Source organism: Ischnura elegans, chromosome 4 (genome assembly GCF_921293095.1).
Source record: "Ischnura elegans chromosome 4, ioIscEleg1.1, whole genome shotgun sequence".
Taxonomy (NCBI): domain Eukaryota; kingdom Metazoa; phylum Arthropoda; class Insecta; order Odonata; family Coenagrionidae; genus Ischnura; species Ischnura elegans.
The window spans coordinates 74,032,934-74,053,300 of record NC_060249.1 but is presented as its reverse complement, the minus strand read 5'-3'; the positions used below and the strand labels follow the sequence as shown (position 1 = coordinate 74,053,300).

Below are 20,367 nucleotides of genomic sequence, written 5' to 3'. Positions count from 1 at the left end.
TACCTCTCTCCGAATATTATAGCTTTGAAAAAACTCAGTACAAGTGAGAATTTCTTTTTTCAAAATTTTTTTGTTTCCTTTCCTGCACATTGATCGTTGAACCTAACTGGGTGCATTATCCATCTACACTTCCATTTTTACGTGAGGAGTCTCATATAATATTTTCATTGTGAAAACTTTCGTCAGAGGCGCTTATAATGGAGAGGAAAGCCTTGCCATCTAGACGCGTCTCACCAATGAAGTTGTCAGTCCTTCTCCATTTGATTGGATATTCTTTCCTAGTCACCTTTCTTTCGCATCAACGTTTAATCGTATCACTTGTGAGCTCTAGAACTTTGAAGATGCGAGGAATACTGGTTTTTCCCGGTCAATAAAACGGTAATGACTCCGTCACCGTGCATTTATCCGCCATGGGATTTCCATTATCTCCACCACTTCCCCTATTAAATTTTCAACGCAATGGAGATTCCCCATAGCTCTTTACGCGATTGTCCTAAGTATCACTGATACGTATTAAGGAGATCCCGCTTTGATTGCATGATGAAAAGCAGATGCCTTCTGGTTTAAAATATTTCATTACATTGTGAGAAAAATACTGCCTCCCTAAGTGGCATATTTCGACGTTAAATATCAAATTTAGGCTTCATAGTATGGATTCATACTATTCATATTTTCCGTGTGCACTCGTTCCAGTGATTTGAGTCCATTCTGGAGCAATTTTCATGTAACTAACATATTTTGATTCCTGTTTCAGGGCCAATGTGGTAATAACTCAAAATAAATATCTGTAATACTCATATATGAATGCACAAAAATATATACCAAGCATACGTTTTTTATATCATGGGCATTATGTTACGATATCTCTTGTATCGTTTTTTTTCCAAAGCCGTTTTAACAATCTGGTTTTGATCCGAATCTTATTTTTCAATACGCAGAAAAGCGTCGCTGTAAATGCCTTAAGATATTCTCTTGTTTAAAGTGAACGCTCCCTAAATATATTTCTCACGGAGCCCAAATTAATTGTGAGACGATCAACGAGTTGCAGTTAGAAGAGAATGTTTCGAAGTTTTCACGAGGCTGACACAAACTTCGCCTCTCGCTGGAACCTCGTTGAGGCGGTGAAGCGTGGACCGGACGGGGACGTCGATGTGATGCACGGAAGCTGTCGTCGTGTAAACCACGCCTCACTTGCCACGAATGTGTCACGGCTGTGTCGAACCCGGATCTTCTAGTTTTCTCGGGTGAACCGCTAGGCGCTGTCCCGTAACGAGTCCGAGGGCTTGTCATTAATCCGCTTTAGCGTCCGTTATTCGCCTCTGCGGAGCTCTGATGGGCAGGATAGGTGTCGCCAAGGCTGGGCGAAATTGAAAATTAAATATCAGATTTAGTCGGACCCGATTTTTATCAGATCCCATCAAAATTTATCAATACTTATCAAACCTTATATTCGAATTCCAGATAAATTTAAATATCGTGTTACTTCACAATATATTGATACATCGCCCAGGCCTAGGTGTCTCTCCCCCCTCTTGATGTTTCTATTAACTGTATCTCTTCTTTCGGCGTGATATTTCGCATCGAATTAAAATAATGGGATATTTTATTTTTTAAATTTCATTTTCGGGGCATAATTCAATGAATTTCAAATGATAATTCTCAATTAATTTATATATTACAAAGAACATAATTTCAAATATTATCATCATTAATTACGCGTTGGCAAAGAAAATTAATTCTGTTTAAGTTTTCCTGTTTGATATTTTGATCTCGACGCTTTAATATTTTATTACATAAGGAGAACAAACCAAACTTCTTCCCGAAGTTTGGAATTAATAGTTTATACGTTATAGATGGAGATGCAGAGCAGACAAGGTTTGCATGGTGCGAGTAGTGGACAGGGAGAGTATTCTTAAAACCGCGTTGGAGGAATTAATGTTTGGCGAGCCCGATATGTGGAAAAATTAAGTAACTCCCCACGATACTCTAAATTAATGGTAGTGATCATAATGTGGTGTTGCATTACTAATATAGGTGGACAATCACCTTCCAATTTACTACTATTTTTCTAATTTCCTATGACTTTTGTGGCTATATCGTTCAAAATGCTGTCTTCTTGACCTGTGACTACCCTCGTGGTTTTCCTCATAGAAAGTTTTCTTCTTTCAAGTATGTGTCAGATATTAGTTACTTGCGTCGCACAATATTCTGCATAAAGCCGATCTATTCAACTCATCTCATTATGTTTGGGTCCATAATGCTATATCATGTTTTTCCCTTGACTTCGTAATGTGCATCTGATCGTATATGCTAGACTGCATAACCAAGTTTCAAATGTCTTTATTACCTATTTAGAAGTTTAGAACTTCTTGTTATCATCATATGGATGCTATCTATGTACCGTGCAAGTACATACATTCAAATTTTGCCTCGTAATCGGTTGTTATTGATGTTTATTTTCTTGAAAAATTGAAAAATTAAATTCAAAATTTTTTTTTCCATCTTGTCACGCTTAAAATAACTATTTTGATATCTATTATTCTTACTTTCTCTTCCTTTCTTTTGTCTAATTCGAATTGTACAACACTTCAAACAAACTGCACTGATTTCAAAAACTGATTCTTAGGTAGGTACTCATTCTGACTTATTGAAACGTTTTCCCTACATGTGTTGTTTACATTTATGCTTTTTTTTTCAAACTTACAGCATGTTACATAGTTTAAATTGACGTGAAATTAAATAGACGCACGCAAAAGAAAAACGTTTATCGTGACATGGTACTTATGTAGATATTGTATCTTCATACACTAGTGTTAAGGCGTAGAAGTGGTGGTGTGTGCTCCAAAAATGGCATTCCATAAAGTATGAGTCGTTGAAAGAAACATCGCAGACAGTCGATTTGTTTTGTTTCATCCATAAAGTTCTTTTCGTGAAATATTTATGTCTTCGGTTGATGCTTTTAGTGAGAAGTGCACGTTGAATGCAGATCTGAATGCATTTCATTCATGAATGTGGAGTTGCGACGCCCACGGATTACTTCAAGTCGAGCTGTGCTCCTCGCCACTTTTCGTTTACCTCTCTCTATCTCGGCATCAGCATTAAAATTCCCTCCGGCCTTTTTCTGTAAATCCTTCCCAAAGTTTTCCTTCCTGTCTGATTAACTCTTGTTTCCAGATGTTCCACTTATTTTACCATCAGCTGTCTTCAAAGATTACGCAATATGGCATCTGATTTATTCATTTGATATTTTTATGCTGAATTTTGAATTCGAATTTCATCTCGCTCTCCGTCTCTCGTAAGATTTTCTTGGGAAAATAATTCAAGCGCAGATGTAGACATTCTAATACCTGAGCGCGTTTTTCCTTTGATCCTCATGGAACGCTTGAGAATAATGGTGATTTAAGTTCCTTTCATGAATCTTGAGAGATTTGCTATTCCTTAATTATTCGTGGATGCAAGCTAACCTGATTTTTCGCATGTCTGCCTCCGATTATGAATTGATGAGGCTTGTCTGGGCATAAAGGCATATGTTGGTGATGTATCCTTGAGATGTTTAGAATGAAAGTACTACGTTTAAAGAAATAACCCATTTAAGAGCCGTCTTAAACGGGATTTGTGGTATTATAACGGTCGTTCTCGCTTACGAGACCGTTCATTTTCCTGTTAAAAATGAGTTCTCACGTAAAAAAATTTGCTTGCTCTGCTTGATAAAATTAGAAAAAATGCTTTTTGATAGTTGGTAGATGAAGCTCTCTGCATTTGAAGCTCGTTCTTTGTGGATGCTGCATAAGTGAGATATATGTCTCTTAATATTTTCCTGCGTGAAAATTAACATTTTGCCTTTAAAGTAGTATACTTGATTCATTTGTTGGAAAAAGAAAAGCTGATAAATTATATCCAGAAAGATTAATTCCTCCTACCCATCATCTCGTATTATGTCCCGATTTCTTTTGATTACCTTTGCAAATTTATCTCCGAAGAGGAAGCGTAGGTATTTAAGAAAAACTGGACTGCCGAAACTTCCTGTTGTCGTTATTACGAATTCTTCTTTACCCTCATTAACCTAAATCCATCATCTATACCGTCAGGCCCGGGCTCTTTCAAGAAATCTTTTATGAGTAACTCCCGACTTGCTTGCTCCCACTGAGGAGGAAGTTTCGAAGCGGGAAGCGAAATTATTTTCACTCCTAAAAAGGCATTAATCAGAACTGCGCGAGATTAAATTTTAAAAAAACAGAAACGAGAGAAATGAGGATAAACTATGCGACGTTAAAATCACAAGACTCTTAGCAAATAGGACTACCGACAATATCCGCGGGCGGTACTTTGAAGAACTCTTTCTTTCAGCGAGGAAATAGTTAGAAGAAAATAATATGAAACGAGGTCAGAGCAAACTCTTTAAGTTCTTCATAAGCTTCATTCTTTAGGTGTTACCACGAGACTATAAGGGTTCGTTATTCCTTACAAATAAATGGCTACGAACGATTCTACATACCATAAATTGGAGACCGTCATGCTTCTTCCACTACTTAGCTGTCCCTCTATTTGATTATTTATTTTATACTGATTTTCAGACTGATTTAATGCTATATTTCATTCAAGAAGACTTATATCAAATATCATATAGCGCACAAGGACGCCAAAAACCCCTTAAATGCTAACAAAGAAGAGGGATAAGGGTTTAATAAGTAACGTGCTACTAATGTTTACGTATCCTACTACGCCTAAAGGAATAATACTCGCTCCATTGTGGCCACATGTTTCAACTATCTTCTTGTTCTTCGGAAAGTTGGTATTTTTTCAAGCTAAGCATAAGAGTATGTTAACTCAGTAAATGAGGAAATATTGTTGATTTGGAATTTTCAATTTTAGAGATTGAATTTTATAAAGGAGGTTTATGAAGCTGCACTCAGTAGAGAATATATTAGCGTATGTGTTCGGTAAACTTCTTATTCGTATTTGCCGCCGAGTGGTGCATTCAGTTTTACTTTTGTTTTCTGGTATGTGTTCGCCGTAAGAGGGCAAGAGGTTCTCTTTCTTTTGATCCTCGAGACGAGGAGACAGTAGGTGGCGGTAGTAAAAAGGAGCGTCTATGCTTCGGACATCCAGGAAAACCTGCCCCAGAGACCACGCGCCAGATCGCCGTGGCATTGACGCCTCCGAATTTTTGTAGGTACCATTCGGCGGCACTCATTTCCTATGCAGTCCACTTTTTCACCTTTTGAGTATAAAACAGTATGTGTCTAGTTTTTGTTTTACTAGCGTGACCACTTTCTTGGAGGAGAAAACTCGAAACTTGTTCGTTTATTCTTTACAGGAGCTTAACGTCGTAAATGAAAAATTACAGTCAGTTTTTATTCAAAGATTAAGAGGAAATCGTTGCTATTACTTTTCTACCCTTTCCCTGTCTGCCGAGTTAGTGAACTGCTCTCACTCCCCCTCTCTAGGTATGATTTATTGATGTGTTACTTGTTTATAATTTTCTTTATATTATTCAACATAGTTTTTAATTGATTATTTATTATTCAATCATCTTTATTTCTTCCAATTAGATGTCTAAGACTCTCTTAAATATTTTTCTCTATCTAAAATGAGAATATATTGAAGTTGATAATAGGGGAACTCACTTTGTGAAAGCTTTGCATAGTAATAATAAAGGTACTTTGTTCTTTCACACTGCTTTAATTGCTCGGCAACCGATTTGGACGTATTCTAGTTCATCAACGATTGCAGTCGTTCTTGATAATTACGTAGAATACGTCGAAACAGGTTGCCGAGTAATTAAGCCATTGTGGAAAGTACAAAATGCCTTTATTATTTGTATGAATATATTTCCTCAGTACTATCAATGGAGTAAAATGTTCATGCTATAGATGTAGGTATTGTATACCTAGGATTGGAAGGTGTCTTCATAATATTTCTAGAAAGTTCAGGATGATCATACTAGTTTGAATCCAGAAATCGTAATGGAATCGGAACAAAATGCGATCGATCGAGCCGGAATGATAGCCTCTCTTAAAAGGTACGATATTTCTCGACTCATTACTCGTTTAATATTTGTGCTACTATCTGGAAATTTTCAGGGTGTATAGAATAGCATTTTCCATGTCTTGAGTCTTAATATTTTTATGGGGTTTTATTTTTATATTTTAGATACAGGAATGAATAGGTTGGTGTCTGATTTATACCCTTTGTATATACCCTTGAAATTTTCAATATAATTGGATTAATAACACACAATGAAACAGGAAACAAGACAGGCGGGAAGGTCTCATTTCTGGATATATTAGTTGTTGAAATCTTACGCTGTCGTCATGACATTTACCGAGGTATTTAGTGTAAACCCTGTCATCATACACCTGTGTCTCACATAAAATATGAGAACTTCTGTATCAAATCTATGGAAATATAATAAGACTAATGTGTATCTCGATATTTTCTCCGAGTTAACATTGTCATAGCAATGAATAGTTCTCGTGTCTCACACCGTGTTAGGTCCTCCACATTTCCCTTCAACGTTTCCATAAGCAACTATTTCAATCTATCCATTGTATTCCTGAATTCCTGAAGATGATGGGTGTATGCTTGTCAAAACGTTAGCAGGAGATATGAAGGACCTTACCCTGTGCAAGACCCGATATATCTTCACTGCTATTGTCCGCCAGGAGAGAACCAGACATTACATAACATTTACATATTTGAGACACAATTATTTACTGTCATGTACTCCTAATATCCCGAAACATTTCATGATTTTTGGATAAATATTGAAAAATTTGCTTAGGAAATACGTACGGCCATGTGAAAGTGATGCACCCTCTTAAATTGGCGTGGGCGACGCTTAGTGCCAATCACGTACGGGAGGGGACCTTGTCGGGGAGGCGGGAGCAAGAGTGAGAGGTCTAGTTGTAGTGAGTGGTAGGTCGTGGTCGTCGAAATGAGTCTCTGTGTTGACAGCGCGAGTGCTCTTGGGGCGTGGGTGGGGGCGGACGAGAGGCTCGTAAGGGGTGGGGGGTCGCTTCGAGTGGCTGTCTCTTCGCAACCCTTCTCTCCCCCCTTAATACCATCATTCACGTGTTCCGTTCTCGACATTCATTTCAAACGCAGCCCCAATGGAAATGAAAATGCTGACGTATTTGAGTGCCGAAACACGTCTTTCAGAAACATCTGGATATCTCACGTTCTTTATTTGAGCAGTGTTCGAGACTCCCAACATGGCCCAGGGTTTTATGAAACGGGAGGAAACAGTTATGGTCGGTTGGGTTTTCGTGTGCTTCAGAAACTTGCCCGAGACAAATTAAGAGTGCTTCATTTGAGATTGTGATCCTGAGGGTTGAATACAGCAATCATTTAACTCGGTTCACCGTTGATGATCAAAGGAAGGCAGGGAAATGAAAACTGCGCAGGTATAGAAGGAATAAATTGAGTTGGGTGTGATGAAATTTACTCGAGCTTTCAAGCGAGTGGGGTAGTAATAGCAATTAGCACCTCAAACAGTCAGTTAAAAGCGGAAAATGATTACCATGATTAAAATAGTTTTTTTTAGATCAGGAGGTTTAAATTTGAATCAACATCTTCATTGGGTTCATATTTATAATGTAATGATATTCTTCGCTACACTAACTTGAAGATTAACTAAAAGTTAGTGTTTGTATCTTTATTTAATGTTCGTGTCATAAAACGATATGCACTCATTAAATCTCACATTTTAGCAAGATTATGAGCCAATAAAGTTGATGGTTTCCGGCAATGCATTGTGGAATTTGCTGAACATTTTGAACGAATAAATTATACTTTGTTTTTCCATAGAATTTCCGTGGAAAAACAAAGTTTAAGTTATTCTTTTCAAAAAAATTATGAACCACCTTTCAAAGCCGTATTCATTTTTATCCCATCACTTTGCTGTTGACGGTTTAATTAGAATTATTTTTAACGAATTTCTGTAAGCGAATTACTTGAAACGAGTCATTCGCCACGAAAAACGTATGGTGAAGATGGGGTGATTCGTCTTGCTACGGTTTATCTGGGATAAGTGTTTACAATTTCACATTTGCTCCTTATTTTGAAGTTGAAACTTAGGAGAAAAAGTTTCCGGAGGAAATGTGGAGGTGTGGAAGTAAGTGGGTGGAACGTGTTGCAAGAAGGTAGCGGATGCGAAAAGTGCATGATTTAAGGATGTTCGTTGGGTGAGGTAAATGGGAGGAGGAAACTTTATGAATGGATTGAAGAGAGGTAGGATGTATCCCAAGTTGAATACATAATGATACTGCTTCAGGTGAGGTAAGGGATTGTGGCTGTGAAAGATTAATATATTCCATCTTTTTCGCTTTCCCTGATGCTTCCTTGAACTGTTGGTCATAAAAAAATCGGAAGATTCAAGCGCGATGGAGTGGAATTTTTTCATTTTGAAATAAACACGAAATTTTCCACGATTATGAAATTTTATGCCGACCTAGATTCCGATTTTACTAAATCATATTCTTCAAGGAACAAAATGGTTACAAAACCATGTTCATTCAAGATGTCATTGTTGTTTAAATTTTTTTCATTCAAACTCGCAAATGAAGATTATGTAGTAACATCGAAACCTAGGTCGCAATAAATTTTCAATATCGTGGAAAATTGAAAGTGTTTATTTCAATATGTTGGTCATGTACAATGATTAACGCAAAAAACCTGGCAATATCTCATCAGCCAGATACTGCTTGAATATTTTAAGTGATAAAAAGGAATAAATTCGGGCGAGATATGGGGAAGGTTCTCAAGTACGTTCAAATGAAAAACTCTGTAGAACTCCAAAGTAAGTTTCATTGCGAAGACCTTGATTGCGACGCCTAGTGTCATCTTCAGAACTTACCTCACGATATTGTTAACTTTAAAACTAGATTTTGAAACCTTGGTCGTCACACCAAAGTTTTTCATTTATCCATCGCGAATAACTTAGTTTCCAGTTTCCCTCACTGGTTTTTGGATGTCGGTTTCCAACTATCTCGATGAATTTATTTTAAGGAACTTTACTGTTTTATGGGGGAATATGCGAATCTCGCGTCATCTGAAATGGGGAAGCACTTTATATAACACTCCACCATATTGTAAGGCCATTTTGTGTCACTTAATTTTCCTGCACATGTAAGAGAGAACTAAAAAGCTACGACATCTTCTCTAGTGTAGTTTCATTGCATGATATCACGGGGTCACTTGAAATGTTTAATTCGTTTTGCTCGTCAGATTACGGATATTCATTCATTCATAATATCGAAGTTCTTTTCTTCTTTCACTGAGCCTTTCTTCTTTATCTGTGTGTGCTCAGCATTGCATTCCATTAACGTGCTCAAAAACCTTTGGTTTCTTGTATCGCTTTAGGCGATCTCATTTCCTTTCGTACGACCGTGAGAGACCGCTCTTCGAGTACCGTGTATTCTATGCAACTCGTCAACTCGCCCTTCCCTGCCTCCATATTACCCTGAGATACAAAAGCTCCAGTCGTTCAATAGGTACCTTTGTTCCCTTTTTGTTTCGCAGGAAGAAGGCCGAAATTGAAACCCTTACAGCTAAGTCGGCAGACTTTTTTCTCCATCCTTGCAAGAATGCTTGCCTCTCCCTTATCTTGTGCATATGATTGGTGCATGTCTTAGCAAGTAATCGTGCATTGTTTCGTCTCAATGGAAATTTCATCGAATTGAAACACGAAAAGGATGTGCGTGACTGGATGTTATCGTTTGAAGGACATGGAATTGGCGAATGTATGATCGATTTTAATATTCTCTGTTTAATTTTACTCGGCCGCTGTGAGAGAAATGTGAAATTACTCCATGCTGTGGAAGAAGCATTTTTGTCTACGTCCGTGGGAGTGGCTTATTGCCATTTTGGAATGGAATCCGGCTCTCTGAAAGTTGAGAAAGGCTTTCAACTCAAAGCTTATCATGTAAAAGATCTTGAACGTGAATCACGTCATTAGAATTGCTTTTCGACGCTTAACCACCCAACTTGTTACCCTGAGGACTGTTCAAATTTCATTCCATCGAAACAATTATTAAGTGATTGTGACCGTGAATGAGGTATTTTCGCCTTATTTTTCCATCGTTTCGTTTAGAAGAAGCTCAAAAAAGAGGGTCGAATTACAATTTATTCTATTTCGGTCTCCAATATTTTGCGGAATATTATTCATTTTGTCTTAAAAGGTGCCTTTCCTCTTTTTTCTCTACGTTTATCGACTTCCATTATTATGCCGTGTTGGTCTATCATATTTATATACGTCATAGTTATCCAGTTATTTTTACGGATGGTATTGACGTGACTGCTTAGTGGTTTTGGTAAGGCTAATAACGTGGGTGCATGTTTTAATTGAATGTTTCTTTTATATTTCCAGAATGCTCATACGCTGAGCGGTCAAGGTCTCCACTACTTCTGGTTTCCGTCTCAAGTTTAGTTCCTCGTCTCCGCGGCTGCCTCTCTTGGGTCTCGTGTAATGTGAGTATCATGCGCACCCTTTTGTTTGAATATGTAATAGGTATCTTCTCGATGTTGGAACCCATCTTCCATTAAGTATATTTTTATTTTGCTCTAATACCAGATACTGACCCATTAATAACGACTTCTTTACAAGTTTCGCGGGTGGTCATCATGGCGATAAAAACGTTTTGGAATTATGATCTTAGGTTTTCCCGGCGTATCAGTTGCAGAAAAGTTTCTCGGGTTTTTCCACCGGTTGATGTCGTCCATGTCTCCCGACGTTTCGATCCGCGACTTGCTGATCATCCTCAGGGGATGACCTGAGGATGATCAGCAATCCTCAGGGGGTCCTAAGGATTGCTAATCCTGAGGATGATCAGGAAGTCGCGGATCGAAACGTCGGGAGACAAGGACGACATCAACCGGTGGAAAACCCGAGAAACTTTTCTGCGACGTTTTGGATTATTTCGCCGTGAAATAAATCAATGGGTTTATTTCCCGGCGAAAAGGTTTGGGTATCCAGGACCATTCCCTTTTTCTTGCCCGTTCTTTGGTCCTTTAAGGGTTTCACTAATCACTAACCCTGGCTTATGATTTTAATTCAATTTTTGTTGATTGAAACTGAAAAAGTATTGCATTTTGTGCGCTCGTCTTTCTGTCTAGCCTTTAAATTACATTTCCATCCACGATATGGATATCTGGGTCTGACCTCTCTATTTCTTCAGTTTCTATCAATCACACTCGGCCGACCAGCTTTAATATCCATCAATCATATTCTCAATTGTACATACGTCAGTGAAACGTTAAGGCTGGAATTCTATTATGTCAGATTAGATTACACTTCAACTTCCGAATTATAAAAACCATTTGTCTCAGCGAGATACAGAACGCAATAAGTAATTTAGTTCTGGGTTACATGGATACAAATATTTATTTTATCGTATCAATTCATGTTTAGGCTCTCTTCTGCCTGGTAAATTTACTGCATACTTAAATGGACAACAACATATTGTCGAATAACTTCACCTATTTATAATATTTTATGTTGAATTGATATTGATTTATCTGTAATCCCCGATTTAAATTGCAATTTAATTCTCAGCCATTTTTATGCTTATGGTAAAGTGGTCACGTAATCAAATATGTGAAGATGATGTAGGCGTGGTATAAATACTTGCATTTATCAGTATCAAGATGTCTTTTGGCACTATTGTCTGTATTTAAAAATTTAAATTATTATTTATTTTTAAAGCTTCATAGGCGTGAGGCGTTTAAAACAGTACCTCTTACTGGAAGCCATACGTGTACTCTCTGACGCCACTCTTTTGAGAAGTGGCAGTAAATTGCCGCATGCACTATTGAATGGAATTGTTCCATGGATCTGACGATGCCTTTTACTGAGGTCTTTTCTTCATTCCAAAATTTTATTTATTATGTTGTTTTTCATTCTGAAATGTCTTCTTCCACTACTCGTGGTCTTAATTATCTAACACACAAGACATGCGTATGAAACGACTACGACATTACACGCTCAAAAAATTTCACGCTAATGCATAATTAACCAAATCCCACACAATATTACCCCTCGATTTAGCCATGTTTTTATTTGCGAACGTCCTCATTTAACAAAGGTTTCTTGGAGCTCACGTTAAGTTCACGTACTACGGTTAATTTTGACGCTAATTTGTATGGAATCCAACCGAAACTCGGGTTGTACACGACTAGCGTTCGCATCTCTCTCAAGGGATGGTGAATGCTAACAATCTGTCGGATGACTCTGGGGATGCGGTCTGAGGTATCGTGCGACTGGATGAAACAACTCCCTTGCTTCAAAACCGGAGGACTTTCACGTCCTCCCGGACCAAAGATGGTCGGTTGTCCGGAATACGCATGCATCCACCTCGGCGTCTTGGCGGCGCTCAAGGTGGCACAGGGACGTCTCGTCTTCGAGTCACGTCACCCGTAGTACGTGGCCCGCATGTCATTGACGGTGCGCGCGTGATCACTGGCCGTGACGCCGTCGGGTAAGACACGCGCATGCGATAGTCACCTGCATACTTGCCGGCGACGGTGTTCACTTCAGTCGAATGTTTTAAAAAGAGGGCGGGAAATGAGTTGAAAACTTCAGCGGGAAATAGCTCATCGAGTTGACGGAGGGTCGGATGCTTTCGATGTGCGTATGCAGAATAAATATTGGTCCTACGTCGAATGAGGGCGTATGCGAGCGACCGATTCCTGGCACTATAGTTTTCTGCTAAGTTTTCTCGGTCTTTGTGCGTTGCCTGCCAATGGATTTGTTTTCTTGTGAGCTTTTTTTAGCTGGTGGGTAAGAAAAAAGGACTCATCAGTGAAGTGAATAGTTAGACATGTAAATACTGCCGCATACGAAAAATTAACTTAATATACATAATATATTACTTTTTTCGATTACTAGGAGGTAAATACTCCTTTATTACCCTAATAACTTTGAAGGGAGATTATCTAAAACGGATGTTTAAGTTAAATCTTTAAAAATGATACAAGACCCAGGTTTTAACGAATAATCGTCATCTTTATTTTCTCTTGAGATCTCTCAAAGGGGGAAAACTATGGTATTGTGAAAGATTATCGCAGTAAATATGGCTTACTTAAATATTTGCATTAGGCGAACTTGAATGGCGTCCTTAAATGTATTTAGTGCTTACTAAGGAATATGACTTACACTACTGAGATATTTTCATTCGCAAAAAAAAAACTTATCATTGAAAATTATTTCAACGAAGTTTCGAACATCATTTGACTCTCCTAGTTTGACTCTCGATAAACACTCTCCTCTGTCATTCAACGCGAAAATCCCAAATCCTTCTTAATCTCACCGCTTTCATGGCGTTGTTGCGGTCACCAAACCTCGTATTTCATAGGCTTCCTTTCACGGTGTATCGTTTCCCCGAAAATCGGCACGTGGGCCCTACTTGCTAATTGCTCCTCACCCTTCCCCGCGAGACCACGTTTCGTGCTGTGCCACCCGCCTGTTGGATTTTCTCCCAACCACCCCATCCCACTCACCGAGGGCCGTTAGGGTGTCATGGGTAACCCTGGGCGATATTGAAAATTCAATATTGGAGTACGAGCATTTTTTAATATCGACAATTGGATATTACGATTACTTTCATCGGGACAATAACTATCAAGTTATCGGGCCCGTTGCATGTATTACTATAAAAGATCAATATATCATCAGATTAGAAATCGACTCCTGATGAAATTTGACTGAATATCGGATTTTATACCGTGAAACTTTATCGGTAGGTGATTTGAATCGGATTTTAGGTTACCATAATTTATCGTGATAATTTTTTTGGTTGCGATATTTTTATTGTTATCGGGCGAAATAACACGATTTTTATCGGACAGCCGTTCATCTCGTCAAAAACTGCTACGGGCGTATAGACAGCGTTACCCAAATGCTAAGCGAATTAGGGTGGGAGCCATTGGAGACTCGGAGGCTGCGCGCTAGGCTTAGTTTGCTTGAACAATTGAGAATGGATATCTTTAAGAGCGACACAGAGAACATAATATTAGAGCCACACTATAATTCCAGGTCCGATAGAAGCGATAAATTAAGAGAGATGTTTTGCCGAACGGATAGATATGGGAATTCGTTTTTCCCCCGAACCATAAAGGACTTTAATAAAAGCTAGTGCCAACCTCGTTAGAGTACTTCATTTTTTTTATTAGCTGTAAACGGCTGGTGTCCTAACACCCCCTGCCACACGCCTTTTAGGCGGCTTGCGGGGTATTATATAGATGTAGATCTCAAAAGGTCAAAGCTCGATATTAGATTTCGGGTATGTTTAAGTAAATGTCGTGATCCTTTTTTTTGTTCGATAAATCGCCTAGCCCAATCTCACCCTTCCCGTGAGCTTTCGTTCGATGCCGTGGTCTGTGTGCAACACACTCCTGTTGGTCCCTCCCGACCGCACCTGGCCCTCCCCGGGGTGGCGTTTGGGTGCTGTGGGTGCTCGTTGGGGGCGGTTGAAGTTTCGAGCGGATGTGGGTGGGTAACGTGCGTGACGCGCTCGTCGACTGTCGTCTCCCGTGTGGCCCGACTTCGTCGCTTTTTTGGCCAGTCCAGTCACGTGAACGGCCGCCCAGCGTAACCCTCGAAGCCGTGCCAGGGTTTCCAGAGTGAGAAGAGCTTGGAGATATAATTCTTATTGTTACGGTGGTGTGAAGGTCGGTTTGCCTTGAAGGTTAGGGCGTGACGAAAGTGCATGCATGGCCTAGGACAGGGGTTCCTTAGATTCCCATCGCTGAATACTATAACGTATGTTAGAGACGTGCATGTCCTGCACCGACATTAAGGATTCGTTGGCGGCGGCGTGCGGGCTTATGTTTTGCGGCTTGCCCCGGCGTCCACCCCGGTGATCTTCACAGCGCGAATCGGTCACTAAAAATCGGCGATTAAAATATTTTCAAGCATAAATAAGTGCAAAACTGGGATTAAATATTGAGTACACGCCCAAGTAATGACGTAAGCATATTTAAGTAGGTTTACGGTCTGTCTTATTTTCATCACATAGAAAGTCGGCGCAGCAGCCTCGTCTAGTTTTCGGCAGCTTTTACCTTTAATATGTACACTTCTAATTTTTATGGTTAATTTCAAACCAACTGAAGTCCTATAGGTCTTGAGGTTGTGAAATAAGTACACTTTTAAAGGTCACTCGAGCATTGCTGTTGTGAAAGATATTGGCCTCAATAGCATAATTCTAAACTACATAAAATGAAAATGTAAAATATAAATTGAAGACAAACTCTCCTTCCCCAAGGTCTTGGTGGCATTCTTTCGCGTATTGTAATTCATACAACTCCTTCATTCCTCTTATTAATTTTCTTGCATTCCTTCGGCTGACCGACGCCTTGTCTTCCATGGGGAAGATTTATGGTGCAAGTTGGGTCATTTAGGGCCGGTTTTATAATGTCTGGTTAAACCTCACGTTAATTTGACGTGGAGATTACGGTAACGTGGAGTTTAACGAGAGGTTGTGTTTTATAAAGCAAATCCTACCGCCGGTTGGCTGATGGGAACTTTAACGAGAGGAAAGCGCAGCTACTGTAATTCTCATACCAACAATTGATCGCGAAAAGTGAAACAGACGAAAGTCAAAATTGAAAAAAATCGAGTTGGAGAGTGGTGAAAGAATTGTTTACGTTTGTTTTGAAGTGATGGTTAGCTTTGAAAACGAAGATGACGCCAATATTTTTGGTTTTAATCGTTGACGATCTTATGGTCAATCATCAGTGTGTCGTTAAAATAAAAATACTCGCCTCGATTTGTGAATATTTGGCAAGTACAAGTGTTAATTGTATGAGTGCAAGAAATAGTGGTAAATTAACCTTGTTTGTGCTTATTATTCGAGAACTAAGATTCTCATTTGTATAATGAAACCAATTGAAATGGTTTTCTATTGAGTACGCCACCAGAGCGATTTTAGGAGCATTTTGAGGCTACAGTTTAATCATAATGACGATAAATTTTAATCATACTTTTGCAGTAAGATATATCTTCTTAGCGTTAGTATGGCCCCTACGCTAATTTATTATCATCTCTGTGTTCCCTACGGAATTAGGAACAACTTGCAATTTGTGAATAATCAAAGCCTTTCCCGTTTTCAAAGTACTCACCATGGCCATAATTTAAATAACAGAATTTATAACCAACCACCGTCTAATAGAAAAATTCATCAGTGTTCATTAAAACGATAACGAGGCTTCTGTCACAATGATGTCATTGTTATGATCAATTCATGGTAATTCCTTTGATGATTTTTGTGTTTATATAGAGCATTTTCAGTTTTATTAAAATTTTCACAATGAGGAGGTATATTCAGCCATGTGCCACTCGTGTTACAGACACGAAAAGAATTGAGCCATATAATTGTCAGCTAGCAGCAGATATTTCATAACTTTAAATTATCTCATCTTTTTTATGATTATATATATATATATACTGTTAAGAAGCAATATGTTTCATGAAATCCATAATCTCTGGCAAATAAATTTTCAATAAGGGACAGAACTAAGTTTAAATTTCTTCATTAGAGAGACCGAAATCTATTGCATGACACCAAGTAGCCCTTACCATTGAAGTATAAAGTGAAACATATTTTGATACTGGCTGTCAATAGTGTAGTTGATATTGTAATAGGGATGACTGTGAGTCTTTATGGTAATGCCATTGAGAATGTATTCATTGCCATTTTAAATTGAATGGATGTTCAGAAATCACTGATTATGAACATAGCTTCACAGTCTAAAATTAAAATTAGAGAAGAATGAATAAAGTTTGAATAACTTATGCATAACCCTACCACAGTTACTTCAAGGGCTCCTGCTATCCAATTATTAAATAAATGTACAGTTTGCAGCAAACCTTTCATACTTTACCAGCAGGCTGCATGTTGTTATAAAAATATGCATCTGTAACAAATATTGCAACTCTTTTTGGCTCATAGCTTGGGATGGGGGATCTATTCTTTATGTTAATACTATTTTTGCAAACCTTGTGTAAGAATAAGTTTTAAGTGCTAACATAACTAACTTCATATCTAATCAACAGCAATGGCTTGTATTGTATTTAAGATTTAAGGAAAGGAGATGGGGTGCAAAGATATTAAAGTTGCTGGGTTCAATTTATAAAAAATCTGTCGAAAAACATATCTAATCAGAATGAAAGCATTAAATTTCAACTCTCAGTGGTGTTTATGAATACTATACTATACATGTGATAGATATTTTCTTTTATTCTCAGCGCACAAAATATGAAGCTTTCATTGAACATGTTTTAAATATTTAGCAGAGTACTAAATTATACAAAGACAGTAGTGGATCCAGGATAGGGACAAGGGGGTTGGACTAGGTGAGGTTAAAATTCCAGCTGTAGTGGGGGTTGGAAATAAACCACCATTCTATCTAGTGTAAAGTGGATGGTACCCAAGGGGAGCAAATTGGATACCCTCCTTAGCCCCCCCCCCCCCCCCCCCATGTATCCGTCACTGTACAAATATACTGTTATTTATATAGCATTTAAAGAATTTATTTGTATCAAATGCAAAGCGTAAGGATTCCATCATGATGACTCCTTCATTGCAGCTGTCTTTTTGGGATATGGGTTTTCAATGGAATTATGTTGTTACATGTTGTCACAGTAAGTAATTTTTTTTACTACCTACTTCTGGGGTAATCCTTATGAATGCTGTACCAAGTAATCTCTGAATGCACCACACTGACATCACTCACTTATAATTAATATATGTGCTTCCATTATCATAAATGCAATAATATGACTTCCTCACAGAATTTTATCGTACCATGTTCTATTTATGAAGTGATTATAGGAGCAATTTCCCTTACATCCACTCCACTTTCACAAATCTATTAAGAAAATTTGCCTTTGTGACATGAACATAGACTGTTTCTCATTACATATGTTGCAGCTATGCATGTTAAAATATATCTCTAGTGATGCAGATCGGAGCGAGACAGATGAGACAGAGATAATCCTTGGAATAAATAAAAAGAGGAGAATTAAAGGGATAATCACAGTACCAAAGTGCAAATAGAAGTCTGGTTAAGACATATGGAGTAAGGTTTGCTATGGAACTGGTATTTTTGACCCAGAAGGAGGATAAGAATAGAGGTATACAGGAATGTATAGATAATATTGACAGGAAAAGGAAGTAAGAAGTGCTAGCTAGACCTGATAAGTGAGGTGAGGGAATAATTGCAGGAGATGAATTAGATATAAATGATGTAGATGAAGTGTATATCAAGCTTGAAATGCTGACAACAGTGATTAAGGTAAGGATTTTGAGTAACAAGCAAGGGCAGGGAGACAATGGTTCTGGAATAAATGGAATAACCATGTATGTAACAAAAAACTATGTCAACCTTAATGAGTAGATCACTTCTAACAGTAAGTAATGGAATGAGATATCTAGTCATGCATTATTATAAGTGTTGATGATATTATACCTAATAGATTTTTTGAACGTATGTACTCATTAGTGACAGTTCAATGGATGGAGCATGAAAAAATTAATAAAAGCTACGTATGGGATTGACATCCCAAGAAACTAACGAGTGTACCAGATATGTGATATAAATTGGCTGTTATAGGAATATGTCTTCACTTATCCTTTGAAGACTTATTAAACACATTAGTTAGTTAAACGTTGACAAGTAGTAGTAAGGGTTAATATTTTAGGAAGAAACCATACCAAGGATCCCACTTATGACTTTGAAAGAGTTATTAGTAAAATTAGACATTGCAATATTTCCACTGATTTTATTATAATAAAACTCAGTGGAAATACTGCAATGTCTAATTTTACTAATATGAAGAACTTCACCATATCTTGCTCAATATCATACAAAATACTTTGAAAGAGCTTATCGATGAAAAAATTTCAGTAGTCACTGATAAGCATGGAAAATAATGAATGTAATGGTGGTGAATGCAGTCATTTCCTGTAATTTCAACCTCATGAGCAAATACATATGTACACAGACAACAGCTTTCCCCAATTGCAAGCAAGAGTAGCCCAGCTGGCTCAATATTGTAAGAAATACAACTGACTCTGATTGTTTCAAACATTCCCTTAGCAGACTATGCTTGAGAACCTCAATAAATATATTCCCTTAGCAGACAATGCTTAAGAACCTTAAAATAATATTTCTTTGATTAATCTGACTTTGGTGTTCCATGAGTCTTCAGGTGCAAGGGTCCAAATTCTCTCCTTGAATTAAGGCTCAAATGTGTGGAATAAAATCAAACTTTTTCAGGATAAAGTATCGAATTGTTTACTTTCACCATATTAAAATATTCAAACCTGAAATAAGATAAGTATTGGTAACCAAATTGGCACTCTTATATTTTAACATGAGGTATCTAGATGGGCACCACTGATTCTATGGCTCTGAAGCTACTTTTGATGGCAGATGCACCACTGATTCTATAGCTCTGAAGCTACTTTTGATGGTAGATAATTTGCTAGGAGGTTTTAATAGTACATAACCTATGTTTGGCTACGAACTGCACTTAGGCAATAAAGTCGCATTTTTTTCCGTTGAAGGCTACACATTAGAACACTCAGAGACGAGAAGACTTCTCTTGCTTACGGTGCCTTTCCAAATCTTTTTCTATCAAAATAATGAGAGGTCATTACTTAGTCACAAAAAGTACAATAATTAGTAAACTTCCACACTCTAAAGGCTCATTTGCCTAACAAATTCCTTAATATGTCATACCATCTCATGAGCAAATCAGTCATTCTTACTTTTTTACCCACACGAGCTGTATTGGTTGCATCAATTTGCCTTTCTCAGCCTCCAAAGAAAACTCAAACAGTATCTTGTATACATTACGTACGAAACGTGCAAAATCCTTTCTTTTTCACGCAATCTTTCACTTGCCTCACTTATTCCTACATATTTATCTCCAAGAAATACCAAGCCGTACACCAGATATTGTTAATGGACTTACCTACAATTTTTTTTGTAGTACTTTGACAAACATATCTTTTGGAAAAAGAAATACGAAAATACTTTCACCTCATAACATATATCCTCACAATTAATTATAAATTCTATAGTGACATCAAATGCTAGTAAATCAGAATGCAATCAGTAAGTACGATCTTTTTCTCTCTTTCGATTGCCAAATACGAAACTTGGCTGTTCTTCTAATTCAAACTGTCTTTGTAAACACCGACACATTTTTAATTCGTTGATGAAGTCAGCAAAACCAGGTAATAACAGATTTCTATACCTACACTCCTGTTACACCTCCTTCTTTCTCTCCGATATGTAATTCTAATATTTTTCATCATCTCACTTGGCTGGCACAAATCATAACAAACTCCTACACCGGCACAA

At 37.9% G+C, this 20,367-nt stretch overlaps 1 protein-coding gene across 1 annotated transcript in view; it reads left to right on the top strand.

Annotated features, from left to right (window-relative positions):
* The window catches only part of LOC124158167, a 323,520-nt gene that overhangs the window by 202,574 nt on the left and 100,579 nt on the right, over positions 1–20,367 (top strand). Inside the window, exon 5 of the mRNA XM_046533352.1 lies at positions 10,370–10,470. Coding sequence (XP_046389308.1) covers positions 10,370–10,470 — 101 coding nt within the window. The remainder of the gene's footprint in view (positions 1–10,369; positions 10,471–20,367) is intronic.